Source organism: Monodelphis domestica, chromosome 1 (genome assembly GCF_027887165.1).
Source record: "Monodelphis domestica isolate mMonDom1 chromosome 1, mMonDom1.pri, whole genome shotgun sequence".
Classification (NCBI taxonomy): domain Eukaryota; kingdom Metazoa; phylum Chordata; class Mammalia; order Didelphimorphia; family Didelphidae; genus Monodelphis; species Monodelphis domestica.
Window position 1 is genome coordinate 110,591,901 of NC_077227.1, and position 15,446 is coordinate 110,607,346.

The 15,446-nt window shown below is 37.8% G+C and overlaps 1 protein-coding gene across 2 annotated transcripts in view; it reads right to left on the minus strand.

Annotated features, from left to right (window-relative positions):
• SORCS3 (sortilin related VPS10 domain containing receptor 3) overlaps positions 1 to 15,446 on the minus strand; it is a 724,209-nt gene that overhangs the window by 89,410 nt on the left and 619,353 nt on the right. For both annotated transcript variants that reach the window (XM_007479197.2, XM_056804235.1), the window contains one exon: positions 8,329 to 8,436. In XM_007479197.2, the coding sequence (XP_007479259.2) occupies positions 8,329 to 8,436 (108 nt within the window). The remainder of the gene's footprint in view (positions 1 to 8,328; positions 8,437 to 15,446) is intronic.

The window sequence follows — 15,446 nt, forward strand, 5'->3', positions numbered from 1 at the left end:
TCCATTCAACCAAACTACTGAATAAATGACCCTCCAGGCTGTTATCTGCAAGTCCTTACCTCAGCACTGAAAGCAATCTGAATCTATGCATCTCCTCATGAATTAGTAATAGGCAAGGGGAAATTGGGGAACACTGGATATTCCATGCCAAGTTCACTGAAACGTTGAGATAATAACATTTGAAGGGAAGGCAGCAGAAATAGCAAGATGAGTAAGCAAATCTCATGTCTCTGAGGCAGGGACCGTTTCCCCTTCCCTCAAATGCTGCCTCCCTCTCCCAGCTGGAGTTTCAGAAGATGAAGCTAGATGCCATAGAGACGTTTGGCCTCTGCAATAGCGGGAACTTGGTGAATTTTTACTTAAGATAAAGGAAGCCAGTCAATGTCATGCAGGAAGAATTTCCAATTACAATTCCATTTTCTTCAATATGTCTCTCAGGGGAAAAAAAAAACAAACCCCTACCCATAACGCACCTCCGGTTCCCCATATCTCTAAGTTCTGGGCTTTTACTGTGAGTCACGGTGACAGCAGCTATCCAAATCACAGGCTATGGACTGAAAGAGACCTCAGAGACCTCTAGTCCCACACCAACCTGATGGAGAAGCCCTACACAGCATACTGGACAAGTCATCTAGGCTTTGCTTGACAGACTCAGGTTATTTTTCTAAGACATGAAAATAGAAAGTTCAAAAGTAGGCACAGATGAGCAGAGAAGTACTATTACTAATGAGATAAATTTAATATAAACTGGAAAAAACAAGTTTTACAGCATAGAAGTTTATTGCTTGTTATTATATATATATATGTGTGTATATATATATATATATATATATATATATGGTGCTTCAAGTTTCACAAAGTGCTATACATATGCTTATCTCATTATTCCTATTTTATAGATGATGAAAATGAGTTGCTTAGGGTCAAACAGTTATCTTCCTGACTTCCTGTCCCGTGAGTTAATTTTTTTAATATAAGACTATTCTTGTTGGTTAATCCCCCACTTCATGTTTTGTATATGTGTGTGTGTGTATTTTTTAAAAGCAATATATTCTTTTTGAATTAGCTCTAATTAATTATAAACATTTCCTTACATCCACCAGGAGGTGACATTGGATAGAATATAAGTTCTGGAGTCAATGAGATTCATTTTTCTGAGTTAAAATTTAACCTTAGATACTTACTAGCTAGGTGACCCTGGGCAAGTCTCTTATTCCCCACTCTTCTGCCAAAACACAGTATCGATTGTAAGATGGAAGGTAAGGGTTTAAAAAAAAGAGAGTCTCTTCCCCAAAAGCTCATACAACAAGTCAACAGCACTTTAGTAGGAATAGGTTAACCAGATCATTTAGTTCCCTTCCAAGCTTTCTACATGGAGGGAGAAAGAAGTAAATTAATACAGAAAAAAATGTATATTCTATTCTTCCACAAGATTACTAAGGATCAACAGTGCCCATTCCCATCACTACCCCTTAAATGGAAGAAAAAAAAAGGTTGCCCCTCTAGAATACAAACTGCTCTCCTATCTTGAGTAGAGTCTAATGTGTTCACTGGTCTTTTAGCCTCCAACCTCTCTGTCCTGTTGATTTTGGGAATCACTGCTCAGGCCTCTGGGTTAATATAATTTCCAATCCAGTTTTAGCTCTGGAGTTGGGACAGAAAGCATGGCCAGGGTCTCTGGATGCTGGATCCAGACCTCGCTGCAGCTGTGAGGGATTGGGCTAGCCCAACAGATCTCTTGGCAGTGATGTACAACATTCACTAATGGTGCTTCTGTATCCTTATTCTAGGAAGAACCTCTAGGGTGGCAAGGACAGAGCTTCTGTCCATCTAAATGAAAACAAAACACATTTAAGTTTTCTAAAAGAATGTCAAGAATAAAAGACATCAAAGGCTAAGAACATAGAGAACTCAAACTGCCTCTGCCTTCCCAGGCTCCCTCATAATGATATCATGAGTCCTGTTCCATTTAATGACATTAAAATAGGCTTCAGACTAAGGTGGAAGAGACCGGGGAGCAGTGCGCCAAGCTTATTACAAATCTCAGTGGGAGAAAAGGTAAACAGGCATGTTAACTCATCCCTTGGGTAAATGGTTTGAACCACAATGTGACCTCTCATTGCCACCCTGCCTACTGCATCCTATCTGAAGCTGAAAAGAAATGATTAACGTTTGAGATTAGGCTAACAGAGAACTTAAACTATTGCCTGAAACTTGCCAGGGAATTCCAGGTCATGCAAGGATTAGTGTATCTATGGTATTGTTCAAAGGGATGCCCAGGAGAAACATAAAATCAGCTCAGATAAAGCTGAATACATAGCGATGCATGCCAAATTGGGTCTGTGAGATGGGAGGAAGGCTCAGATCAGCATAATCCTGATCTGCCAGGAAGTGGCACAAAACCTGGGTAATGTTGACCTCAAACAACTTCACTCCAGCCTGAATATTAAAAGTAGTCCAAATTGGGATGAGGCAAAGGGAACTGCAAAGAGTAGAATGTCAGTCCTTGGACAAGGCAGAGACTCTAGAATGGGGCACTGAATCGGGGTCATTGTGGGAGGGGGGGATGGAGAAGGAGGGAGAAAGGACCTTACCATTTGCCCTGATACTCTGTCCTCCTGACTTCCAGGCAGGGACATCTGACCCACCGATGCACCCTTAGAAGCCCTAACCTTGCCAACAATCCAGACAGCTTCATTCTTAGGACCAACATGGTCCTTCCATCTACTGATGTGCTCCCCCCTTTAGAAGGCGAGCTCATGGAGAGCTCATTCTATTTATCCCCCATGCTGAACACAGGACTTAGAACAAGTAAAAATTTATTTTTTTAATTTATTCATTCTACTCATCTTTGTACAGCTGTATACTATATTAGGCTCTTATAAAAGAAATGCCTTTTGGGAAGAGAAATTATGGAGTCAGGGAGTTATTATAAAGTTGTTTTGCTCTAATGATGTGGGATTTCTTCCTGTAACTAGATTCCTTAATGTATGTTGGGAAACAGTCTTAGAAATAGTCATTCCAGCTGCAGATTAGTAAAAGAGCATGGAATTTAAAAGTTGTTGTGAAGAGATATGAACCCTTTTTCAAAATTATGGGAGGAGGGCAACTAGGTGGCTCAGGGAATTGAGAGTCAGACCTAGAGATGGGAGGTCCTGGGTTTAAATCTGGCCTCAGATACTTCCTAGCTGTGTGACCCTGGAAAAGTGACTTAACTTTCATTGCCTAGTCTTTAGTGCTCTTCTTCCTTGTAACCAATATACAGTATTAATTCTAAGACAAAAGGAAGGGTTTTTAATAAAAATTATAGGAAGGGAGCAACTAGGTAGTAAAGTAAATAGAGCATCAGGCCTTGAGTCAGGAAGACCCAAGTTCAAATCTGGTCTCAGACACTTCCTAGCTGTGTGACCCCAGGCATGTTACTTAACCCTGATTGCCTACCCCTTGCCACTCTTCTTTATTAGAATTGATAATAAATGCAGATTTAAAAACTGGATCAATGTGACCATAATGATAAGAACAATAAGTTATGTTTTTAGGATGCTTCAAAGTTTGCAAAGGACTTTGTATAGATTATATCATTCCAGCTTTACAATAAGGTCATGGCATAAGGAAATGGGCATTTTAATATCTATTTTATTGACACAGAAATTGAATCTAGGAAAATGAATTGTTTATGGTCACACAGTTAGTGTTGGAGGAAGGATTGAACCCATGTTTCCTTGACTTCATGGTCTATATTCTCTGTATTACGTGCTAAGTGTAGAACAGGGAAGAAATCAGCAGGCCAAAAGGTCAGCTCTTTTCAGGTTTATATAAAGCAAGGTTATTTCACTATAAAACTTCTCTTACTCAATGAGATTCATTTTCCTGAGTTAAAATTTGACCTTAGATACTTACTAGCTATGTGACCCTGGGTAAGTCCCTTATTCCCCACTCTTCTGTCAAAACACAGTATCAATTTTAAGATGGAAGGTAAGGGTTTAAAAAAAAAAACAAATAAAATAATGTATAAAATTAAAAAAAAAAGAGAGAGTCGTTTTCTCTGATAATGTCGGTCATGCCTTCTTTCTTTGGAGACATCCTTCTAAAAGGAATTAAAACAATCCCTGCCACTTCTTAGGATCTGGAATCTTCTGATTCACTCTCAATTCTTGACTCCAATCTGATCTACACATCACTGCCTGAGTAATCTTCCTAATATACTGCTATAATAATAATGTCACTCCTCTACTCATAAAGCTTCAATGACTCCCCATTGCCATATACAACTGAAATGACCAATCCTAACATTCCCTTTCTTCCATAGTTTGGCTGTAACTTAATTAATTCTCCAGTCTTATGCCCATGCTATTCCCCTCTGTGCATTGAGTGTACCCAGGCAAACTGTACTAATCTCTTTCCTCTGTTGTTATTTTTCCTTCTCTTGTCCCCATATCTTCACTCATGCTGAGCTCCATCCTTGGGACAGACCCCTCCATTTGTTTCCATCCTTTACTTCCATCAAAACCCAACTTAGATGTTAGGTCTTCTAAGAAGCCTGCCCATTTAATGTCCATGAGCCAACTGTCTAAACTTGTCACAGCACTTCAGTGGAGTTTCCTTTGTGATTTTGCTTTGTAACACAAGCAACATCACCTTTACTTGTGTACAGTCCACAGCACTCATTAATGTTAAGGTTTGATTCTTGATGATGAGGACAATGTCACTTTTTCCTTTTACTTCCGGAACCTAGAAGAGTGAGAATTTAATGACTGTCCAGGTGAAGAGACTACATTGGTCTCTTTAGATCGACACCCATTTTATTCCTCATAGGGATGATTTCGATTTGTACTGCTAGAATATTCTTGAGGGCATCCTATTCTTCTTAGCTTGAATCCTTTGTAGAATCCTTGACCATATGAACTTACCTCTTTTTCCTCTGAACACTTAATTCTACTCTCCTGAAATCTAGTGTATAAATCACACTCTGCTTGGTTTTTCTCCTTTTGTTATTTTTAAATAATCACATAATGTAAACCCTACACCTTTCTATAAAGTTTCATTCTTGCCTGTTTTAGGAATGACTCCCTTCTTTTTGTTCCATAAGAGCAGTTCCTTTCACTGCCTCCTCTATGTTATGAAAAATAAGATTATTATCTAGACAAGTCAAGAAATTTTTAAATGACCCATTTTTAGCAGAGATCAAATTCAAACAGATGTGTGTATAGTCAAAATCCTCTTCCTTATCAAGTCTCCATGAGAGATTTGTGAACCATTTTTGAAGCTCATCATGCATTCCCTGCTTCTGGCTGGGCTGCTTTTAGTGCACAGAAACCACTATTTTACCATGTTTCTTCTTCTCTTGATCCTAAGTCAAATGTCCCTCATGATGTTTTTCCTCCATGTCATCCGAGGTTATCCTCAGACAAGTATATGTAGCATAATGAGAATCCACTGTTCACTTTTATCTAATCTGTTCCTTTGTGAATAAGGTATAACATTATATTGCTATGTTCTACTTATGAATCACTTAGAGTCAAGTCTGGAGGTCAATTTTATTTCCTTTCTTTAAGATATTTAGTGCTCTTTATTATTCATTTTCTGTGCATTTATCTGAGTCAATGAGTATTACTATGTTTTCTCTTTGTAGATAACATTGCTTGTAAATTACTGGGCATTTCCACTCCTTTACTTTCCCATTATATATAATCCATATTCATCATACATCACGCATAATCCAATGCTACTGGGTTTACCAAAAAGTGTATATAGGCAGGTTTTCTCCCTTCCCGTCAATTGTCAGTATAAAAACTTCTTCAAGATATCTTCAATCTACAGTAAAAACATTCACTATATTTGTAGTTAGAAGGACCTTTATTAAATGTCTTTATTTTTGAGAAGACTGAGTCCCAAAGATTTAAAGTGAACTTCCCAAGGACACACAAGTAATAAATAGAACAGAGATTCGAGCCCAAGTCCTCTAATACCAAAGAGAGTTCATCTATACTACATTAAATGTCTCTTCTTGGAACTTGATAACATCTTACTCAGATGTATTCCATCCCTGGCCCAAAGTCTGCTTTCTAACATCTTAAGCCTTATCTGGAAATTCCAACCCCAATCTGCTATTGTCGCAATCAGCTGTTTTCTTTCCTTAGCTAATTTTTTTCTCCTAAGCCTACCTTCAAGTAGAAGTGGTTGTGAAAAGCTTGCCCGTGCCTGCTAAGGTTTTCAGTTTTTTAGCTAAGAAATCAAAATACATAAATAGGCAGCCTTCTGACATCCACGCAAGTTGTAAGTAATGTTGTAAGTCTTGTGAGGCTTTCCACTATATTTCAATTTTACATAGGGCCAGCCCTCAGCAGGGAGCTGACAAATCTTAATGACCCATCTCTTCTTTCTGTGAAGAACACTTGTTAGAAGTCCTCTTGCCTGGAAGGAACTTCATTAGTACTCTGGAATATGAGAAGGTATAAGCTCTTTAGAGAGTCTAGATTTAACTTCTACTGAAACCATCTTAAAGTTATCTCCCAGTCTCAGGGCTTTCATGGTCTTTTTCCCACATTCTCTCTTTCTGTCAAGTTCTTTCACTTGCCAACATCCCAAAATAGATAAGGATTATTTTTGGACATTTTCCCCTATTTATCTCAATATAGAGCTTCCATTCTTTTCAATAATACTTTATCAGTTAATCTGGAGAACGGCAAAGTATCTTCCAAAACTTCCACCTGTCCTTATAGAAAAAAACAAACAAACAAACAAACTCCACAAACTCTGTACTTTTTATACAAGTAATTTTTGCTTGACACTGGAAGGAACATAACCATAGTACACTCTCTGAGGGTCAATAGAACATTTCCCTTTGCCCTTTTCACTTGCTAAAAGTAAAGTCCTTTAGTTATCTTTGCTAATTCTTTCTGCTAAATTCCATGATAAACCATATATCTGCCATGCCTATTCTCTTCATGGGGGCTCCTAAGAAGGGCCTTTTATAGCAACCCATCTCATTCTTTAAGTGTTGATTTCCTCATATATCAGACCTTAATTGTCCAAGTTTTTTCTTCAATTACCTAAATCTAGCTAATACTCTAATGTGATTGCCCTTAATAGCTATCTGAATGAAGGTCTCCTAAAGAAATTCAACTTTTAGTCATTTCTTGCCTTTCCTTTTGTCTCTCCTCAATGTTCATTTGTCATAGAAAGTGATATGGGATGTCCCAAAAGTTTTATTACATTTGAAGCTGTAGCTCAATGGAAAACCTTAACTACTATACTCTAACAGTTCAAAATTACAGTCTTTTGGGACATTGTATAAGATCTTGCTTCTTCGTGATGCCACTCTCATCCTACATGATTAATAATATAGTCTGGTTAGCTGAAAGTTATCAACTCTAGCATAGGCTTTTCTCTCCAACACTGGTAGAAGACTTCTAAAGAATATGAATACATAGCAAAATATTTAATGCCAAGTCACAACTGTAAAGCTGGAAGGAACTCCAGGAATCAACTAGTCCAACTCTCTTCCCCAAACCCCAGATTTTACAGATGAGGAAACTGAGTTCCAGAGAGTTTAAATGATTTCCCCAAGGTTACACAGGCAGCAAGTCACAAAACAAGGATTCTAAAATAGATTCTCTGACTCTGAATCTATCATGCCACCCCAAGTTACATGGAATTTCATTAAAAATAACATAATATCTGAAAAACCAGATGGTACCTCAGTATTTTGCAGGCCATATTACTTGGCTTGCTCTCAAGAAGAACTCAGTTCAAGACCTGCCTTGGACATTATGTGACTCTGAGCAAGTCATATTTTTTGCTAAATCTCAGGTTCTTCATCTGGAAAATGAGGAAGTCATACTCAATGGTCTCTGATATTTGTTTTCAGCTGTAAATTTATGACTGTATGCTTTTTATCTGACAGAAGTATAGGAGATTGGACTGATTCAATAGATCTTGTGATATAGTGTGGAAATTTAAAAATCCTTGATTTCAGCTTGTTTCTGTCATGTATTTCTCATTACAATTAATTCAAGGGGGAAAAAGGAATCCAGTTATCTAAGCTTTATGGGCCTTTGTTGAACTGAAATGAGCTAGATAAAATGGGAGCTTATTGCAATGACTGACATTTAATTCTTTCTTTAATGTTCTCAAAATGCTTTCCTTTGGTCCTCAATCATAGCCCCATGGGGCAAACATAGCAGCTGTTATTATTCCATTTTAAGAATGGGGGATTTTGGTCTGAAAAAGTGTTGAGAACTGAGGTTACAGAGCAAGTCAGTGACCTGACAGGGGTTCAAACACAGGTTGTTTAGGTTTCTGCTGCAAACCATCAGCAGTACTCACGTCATTATCTGTGATTCCACACCTGGATCCACCAGAGACCCATCCACGAAGAGTGGAGCCGAAGTAAAACCATACTTGTCCCAGGAGCTCCCCTCATCGAAACTCACCCTGGTTTAGAAACAAACACATGAGGGAGACAACTGAAAATCAAGCCATGTGGTTCTGTCATCATTTCACAGATTATTAAATTCCCTTCTACATCCTGTGCTCTGGCACTGTAGATTATCAGCAGGCATTAATCTTTTCTATCTTCCCATATTACTGTGAGATTTGATAAAAAATGTACTTCCTGGCTCAGGCAAAGACTGTCTGAATGGGGAAAGCATTGAAACATTAGAATTCAAATGCTGAAACAGAGAAAGTGGCTGGTGGACAAAGCATCATGTCCCATGCATCCAGACTGAAACCAGAGCTTCAATTTGCACTAGAATCAATCCAACCCTCCATGTTTCTGACACAGATAAATTGAGTGGTGCAGAATATACCCTATGGGAAGGGGTATATGCCTTTCAGAGGAAATCTTAAAAAAAAACAATTTCCTATTTGTTCTGAATAGGTTTTCAAGTTGCCTCCCACACAAATGGGGGCATATACTCTTGGCCCAGCATCAGAACTTTATTGTACTTTGGAAAATAATCAATGATAATATAAATAATATAAATATAATATAAAGAGGAGAGACTAGTCAATTATAAGTTTAAACAGCCCCTCTTTCTAGCTTCCTTTTCTTATTCAACTGTACCCAGCTTCAGCCCCATTTAACCAGGGTAATTAATAGACCCTTCCAAGGGACCTTTCTCAAGCTATAAATGCATTTATTTCCCCAAACTTGATCTTTCCTATCATTGGTGTCCTACCCCTGGGAGTCTCTCACCCCAGTTTTATTCTATGTGTTCAATCTGTTCACCTCCCTTTGTCTTTTTTTTTCCCCATCAAGATCCACCTTACCCCTTATTCTTTTTTCTGAAATCACATAAAAAATAACATTGAGCTATTCATTCTCCTCTGGTAGCCAGTGTACTACAGAGAGCATTCCTGTGCTTTGAGTGTCCTGAGAACTGTGTCTGCAAATGGAGAGCAAACAGCCTTCCATAAAAGTTTATTGGTTCCTAAATTATCTGTTTCTGTCTTGATTTCTAAGGAATTGGTCATTTCAGCCCTTTCCTTAATAGGTGCCTGTACTGTAAGGGCTGAAAAGTAATCCCAGTCAACTGAAAGAGACAGGGGAAATTCTATTCCTTTTCTGGGCAAATGTGTTTCTCATTTCAGAAATGAACAGAAAGGCCCTGGTCTTGGAGGAGGATACCTTTTCCTTCCATTTTTCAGTAGTTTGGTGGTTTTTCAGTTGAGTACAATTCTTCACGATCCCATGTGGGATTTTCTTGGCAAAGATATTGTAGTAGTTTGCCATTTCCATCTCCAGCTCATTTTATAGATAAAGAAACTGAGGCAAACAGGATGAAGTAACTTGGCCAAGATCACCCAGCTAGTAAGTGCTCTACCCACTGTGAAACCTAGTTACTCTTCCATATGCAGCACTGATTGCACCTCTTAGAATGATCATTAAAAAATGATGGCAAAGGGGCAACTTGGGGGACTCAGTTGATAAAGAGAGTCACGCCTGGAATCAGGAGGTCCTAGGTTCAAATGTGACCACAGACACTTCCTAGCTGTGTGACCTTGAACAAGTCACCTAACCCCAATTGCCTAGCCCTTACCACTCTTCTGCCTCAGAACCAATATTTAGTGTCAATTCTAAGAAAGAAGGTAAAGGATTTAAAAAAAAAAGGTATGGGAAGAAGAGATTTTCTTATTTCAATGTATACAATAGCCAGCAGCTATTTATTTCCATCCACAAGAATCATAGGACCAGGTAGCATTAGCCTCTTCACCTTCCAAATCAAGAGTGATGAGTTTATGAGGGCAAAGTGATTTTACCAAAATTCACTCTCTTAGACAAAAACTACTTGTGTGCATAGGTCCCTCTCTTCCAAGCTTTGATCTCAGTCCTTTCTTATGACCTATTCCTCGGGTGAATGTTTCCTGTTAAGAGAGCACATTTACAAACCCATCAGATCTCCAAAACTTGGTCTAGAAGCAGCACTTGACCTCAGATGGAAGAAATTTCTAAAATAAAGGCATCCGTGAAAAAAATATCTGAAAAAGGAACTCACTTGAAAATTAAGCTAAGCCCCTCAATTTGATTTGCTACTGGTGAGTAAATGTTCTATAAAACTTGTTATATTAAATTCTGATGAGCAATTATTATCAATTTTTCATTTTCAAGTCAATGAGACTTATTGAATGATGTCACACAAAGATCCACTTTAGGATTTGCTCTATACAATATAAAGATAACCTAAATGAAGGAATTGAGAATACATTCATCAAATCTACAAGCTGAACTAGATGAGAGGGATTTGCCAATATTCTAGCAACAGAAATAAAATTCAAAATGACCTCCCCGGATCTGCAAGATAGTCAATGAGATCAGGATGGCATCCAATAAGGTAGATCACATACTGATTAAAACAAAACAACAACAAATAAAAAAAATACTAAGCTAAAGAATACAGGATAAAGGAAAATGGATTAGCCAAAACTAAAGAAGGATTAGGGTTATGCTCAACTACAAGTTAATAATGAGCCAGAAATGCTGCTGGGGGCTGGGGGGGAAAGGGAAGCAAGCCACTGTGGAATTGGGGAAGGCTTAGAGTGTTGTATGCAAAGTTGAACAAGTTACAGTCTGAATAAGAGAAATGGGTCTACTTTTAAGAGATATAGAAAACTGATAATGATAATGAAAGAGAGGAAAACAGATCCTACTATAAAGAATTATTTGAATTTAGGTTATTTGTCCTGAAAAAGAGTGAGTTACAGAGAGAATTAATTAAGGTCTTTAAGTATAAGATGAAGATGTTAAGTATTTTTTCTCACTGCCTATGGAAGATCAATAGAGAGGAAATGGATTTTAATTAAAGCAAAAGAGGCTGTAGTTGAACATACAGAAGGGTGTGTGAAAGGTACAGATGAACAGAACTTAGAATAAGTGATTGAGAGAGGCTGTAATGTTTTCACCTTTTAAAATCTTTAAATATATGATTACATGTCTTGAATAGTTTAGGTGGTCATCAACTTGAGGACATGGAGCTACATAATTTTATCTCTTGAAGTCCCTTCTAACTCCAAGATTCTATAATTTAGTGTTCAAAATTAAAGGCTTTGTGGACAGAGCCTTTGGAAGAATAATTGAGAAAATAGAATCATTTGGAAGGGGCAAGCAGCAAAGGGAAACAGAAACCACAGAATATGAGGAAAGGTTGAATGAGCTGGTAATCTTTAGCCTGGAGGATGGAAGATGATTTTTGTCTTTTACTAGCTGAATGCAGAACTAGGGCAAATGGGCGGAATTTATAAGCATGCAAATTTCAGTACGATGAAGATTGTTCTTATAATTGAACCAGTCAGTTTGAGCTGGTAGTGATGACTCTATGATTAGAAATATTTAAATTAAAATTTGCTGATGATTTGCCAGTGATGTTATAGAGAGGAGTCCTGAACTGAGCAGGGGGTTGGACAAAAATAATTTCTAAGGTCCCGTCTTGCTGTAAGATTCTACAGTTTTATATTATTACACTTTCTACTGAAGCAAAACAAACAGAATGAAAATCATAACACTTCACAACTCTTCAGAACACTGAAGAAAATCATACCTTGCATCGCCACTAGAGAAAGAGCCTCATTCATGAAATTATCCTAGTTTGGGACGATGGGTGAAATCTATCATCCAGGTTGCCTCTTTAAACATAGTGTGGAGAGTGTGGCAATATATTTAGACTTTACCCATGTAAGTCCAGATCTCAGCAATAGCTATGCATTTCTGGGCACCATTATTTCTATGCTAATGCCACCTCCATCAGAGCCCTAGTGTTTATGGCCATTTTTGGATCAACACAGACACATGAAGGGTCAGGAGATATTTTCATCTCCACCTCCAGAAGCATTCAGTTGAAAGAAGACACTGACAGCTCATCATGGCTAAACAAACAGCCCCTGATCCTCCTGTCGATTAGGCACACTGTCTGCAGTCATTCTTCATCAGAGCACAGCGCTCCATGGGGCTATATTGTGTTTTTCACAGTAATGCTTTTAAAATACAAAGGTAAAACCGGATGGAGGCTCACCTGCCTGAAACAGCTCTTAGGTTCCAATATCTATTTATCTAAATGCAGGTATTTACAAATGGACTCAATTGAGGGTCCACCATTTTGGCTATCTACCTATGCTTTCGATTTGTGGGGAAGAACACCCCTTAATAGGCTAGCTTTAGCTCCCTCAGCTTTTCAATTATAAACTGCTATTTTCTTCTGAAGACAACTTGGTTATTATCTAAATCTGAGAACTGCTGCAATTCAAATGTATGTGCATAGTCACAGAGACAGAGAAGAGTGGCACTTTTTTTTCCCTACACTCCCACCTACATGTATCACTTCCCCAAACCCCCATGTCAAGTCTACTAGCCAAAGCTAAGAGGAACAATTAGCAAGTTAATTAATCTCTCTTTACATGACAAATAATCGCATTACCTAGAGGGGTTTGACTCTATTAGAAGATACTGTGTTTGCATTATAAAAGTCTAGGAAAGGTATTTTACACCACTTAGACAAAATTAGTCAAAACTTTAATGGAAAGATTTGTCACTATAACTTTTGGCAAGACTTAAATGCTCTGAAATTTGATTCTGCTGCACATGGTATTTGCCATTCAACCATTAATTTGTAATTACTATAGATAACAATCTGTCCATTCTAAGAAGACATACCTACATATGAATAATAATTTTGGGGTCTCTATCCACATTTAGAGCATTCAGGGCAACCCAAAACCAACTACCATATCAACATGTTTTGAAAGAGAATGGAGGGTTTAGTGGATTGAGAGTCAGGTCCAGAGACAGGAGGTCCTGGGTTCAAATCTGATCTCAGACACTTCCTAGCTGTGTGACCCTGGGCAAGTCACTTAACCCTCATTGCCTAGCCCTTACCACTCTTCTGCCTTAGAAACAATACAGGTAAGGATATATATTTATATATATATATATATATATATATATATATATATATATATATATGAAAAAGGAAGAAAATAGGATAACAATTCAAATGCCAATTTCTCTCTGACTTGAGTTGAGAACAAAAAAGAAATCATGAAACCTATGTTATAAGCAGGACCACTTTTTTGGTCATAGATAAGCTTATGGATCCATTTTTTCTTAGAATAATATTTTAGAATGCACAACACAAAATATACAGGATTACAAAGGAAACCAGTTATATTGAAATACAGTCATCAAAATATTTTTAAAGAGTTCAAAGGACTGTGAAGAAGCTCAAAAGTTAAGAAATCCTTAATTAGAGGTTCTGAAAATACTGCTTTTATGATTTTGAAAACTGGAAGAACTAGTTTCTATTTGGGAAGTTCAAATAAAGCTAATGATCCTTATAGCTTTGAAAGGACCCAAACTGATTAAAGTTCCATAGAGCTCTTCACAGGTAGGGGACTTATTTTGCAAATTGTCAGGGTTAAGCATATAAACATGAATTCTCTAGCATTCAACACAAGGACATTTTCCTTTCCCCCTAAAAAGCAACCTATAGGAGAAATTAGATCCAGAACTAGAAGGGACCTGTAGAGGTCATCTCAGCTAATCCTCTCACTTTACAGATAAGGAAACTGAGGCAGGCTCAGTTCATTTATGTGATATAGTCTTATTATATAAGCACATTAGTGAGATATAAAACAACATGTGCTATAACGTCCAAGAAGTAGCCCAGTGGATAGAGCACAGGGACTAGAGTCAGGCAGACTCATCTTCTTGAGTTCAAATCTGGCCTTAGATACTGTAATAATAATAATAATTTCTTTTTCTTTGGGTGCACTATCTGCCTGGCCATTGTTCTTGTCCTTAATCTGATCTAACCCTTTTGCCTTCATAAATTCCCCAAATAAGTTCTTAATAACATTTTCCAAGTTAGTATCTACCACCATTATCTGTGCTGCCTTTTTGGGGATTACAAATCTCTATATATTCTTCAAATAGGTCAAAGTCTGTAAAGCTGCCATAGAAATTATGTAAACTTGAGTAAAAATCTGCCATAGTATAGTTTCAGTCTGAAATGGCAATTGGAGTATAAACATTGTGGTGTTGCCAATGTAATCCAGAGAATCAAAAACCATGTAGGTCACTTTGCTATAGAGAATGTTATATACCCCAAATCCTGTAATGTCTGCCATCACAACAGCTCCACAGAGAATTTGCTTAAACATTTTGTCAGCTGTTTCTTAGGGATTATAAAGTTGAGTCTTTTTAGGGGTGCCAATCTGTAATAGATGATAATTTGAGGGTGTATTTGATGGATACTAGATAACTAATGGATCAGATAGTCATCTTTCTTTTGGCTACCCTCCTCCCTTTTTAACTCCCTCTTGAGAAACCTTTCAGCCTTCCCTCCCCCCTTCTTCAATCTCCCTCACTCACTCAGTGTGAGCTGTGAAGTTTTAATGAAATAGTTCTTAATCTTCTTTGTCAAACAAGGGGTTTATTTGGGGAAGGCAGGACAAGGGTGGAGGATAAGGTAAGAGGGGCAGGATATCCCTATTCTCTACAGTGAGTGTTGGATTAGAGGATATTGAGAGAAATGGTAATTCAGTTACTAGTATAGGAGAGAACCAGTCAGAGAGAGATATAAAGACTATTGTCCTACTTCTTTTTCCTTTAAATCAGCCAGGTCACCTCCAATTTGATTAGCTCAAGTCCCAGAGATACACAACAAACTTCTTCTTTCAGGTCAACCAGCAAGCAAAAGCTTTCAGTTTCAGTCACCACCATCAGCCAAAGACCTTCCAAACAATCACCTTTGGCTTGGCTCCAAATTGCTTTTCCTGGTCACATTCCAAATGGAATCCTCATTTGACTGACAGATGACCCATATCCAGCTTCTGTCCTTCATATGCATTTTCTTATAATTTCTCTCTTCTCTACAATACTTACTTGTTGTGTAACCCTGGGCAAGTCACTTAATTACTATTTGCCTCAGTTTCCTTATCTGTAAAATGAG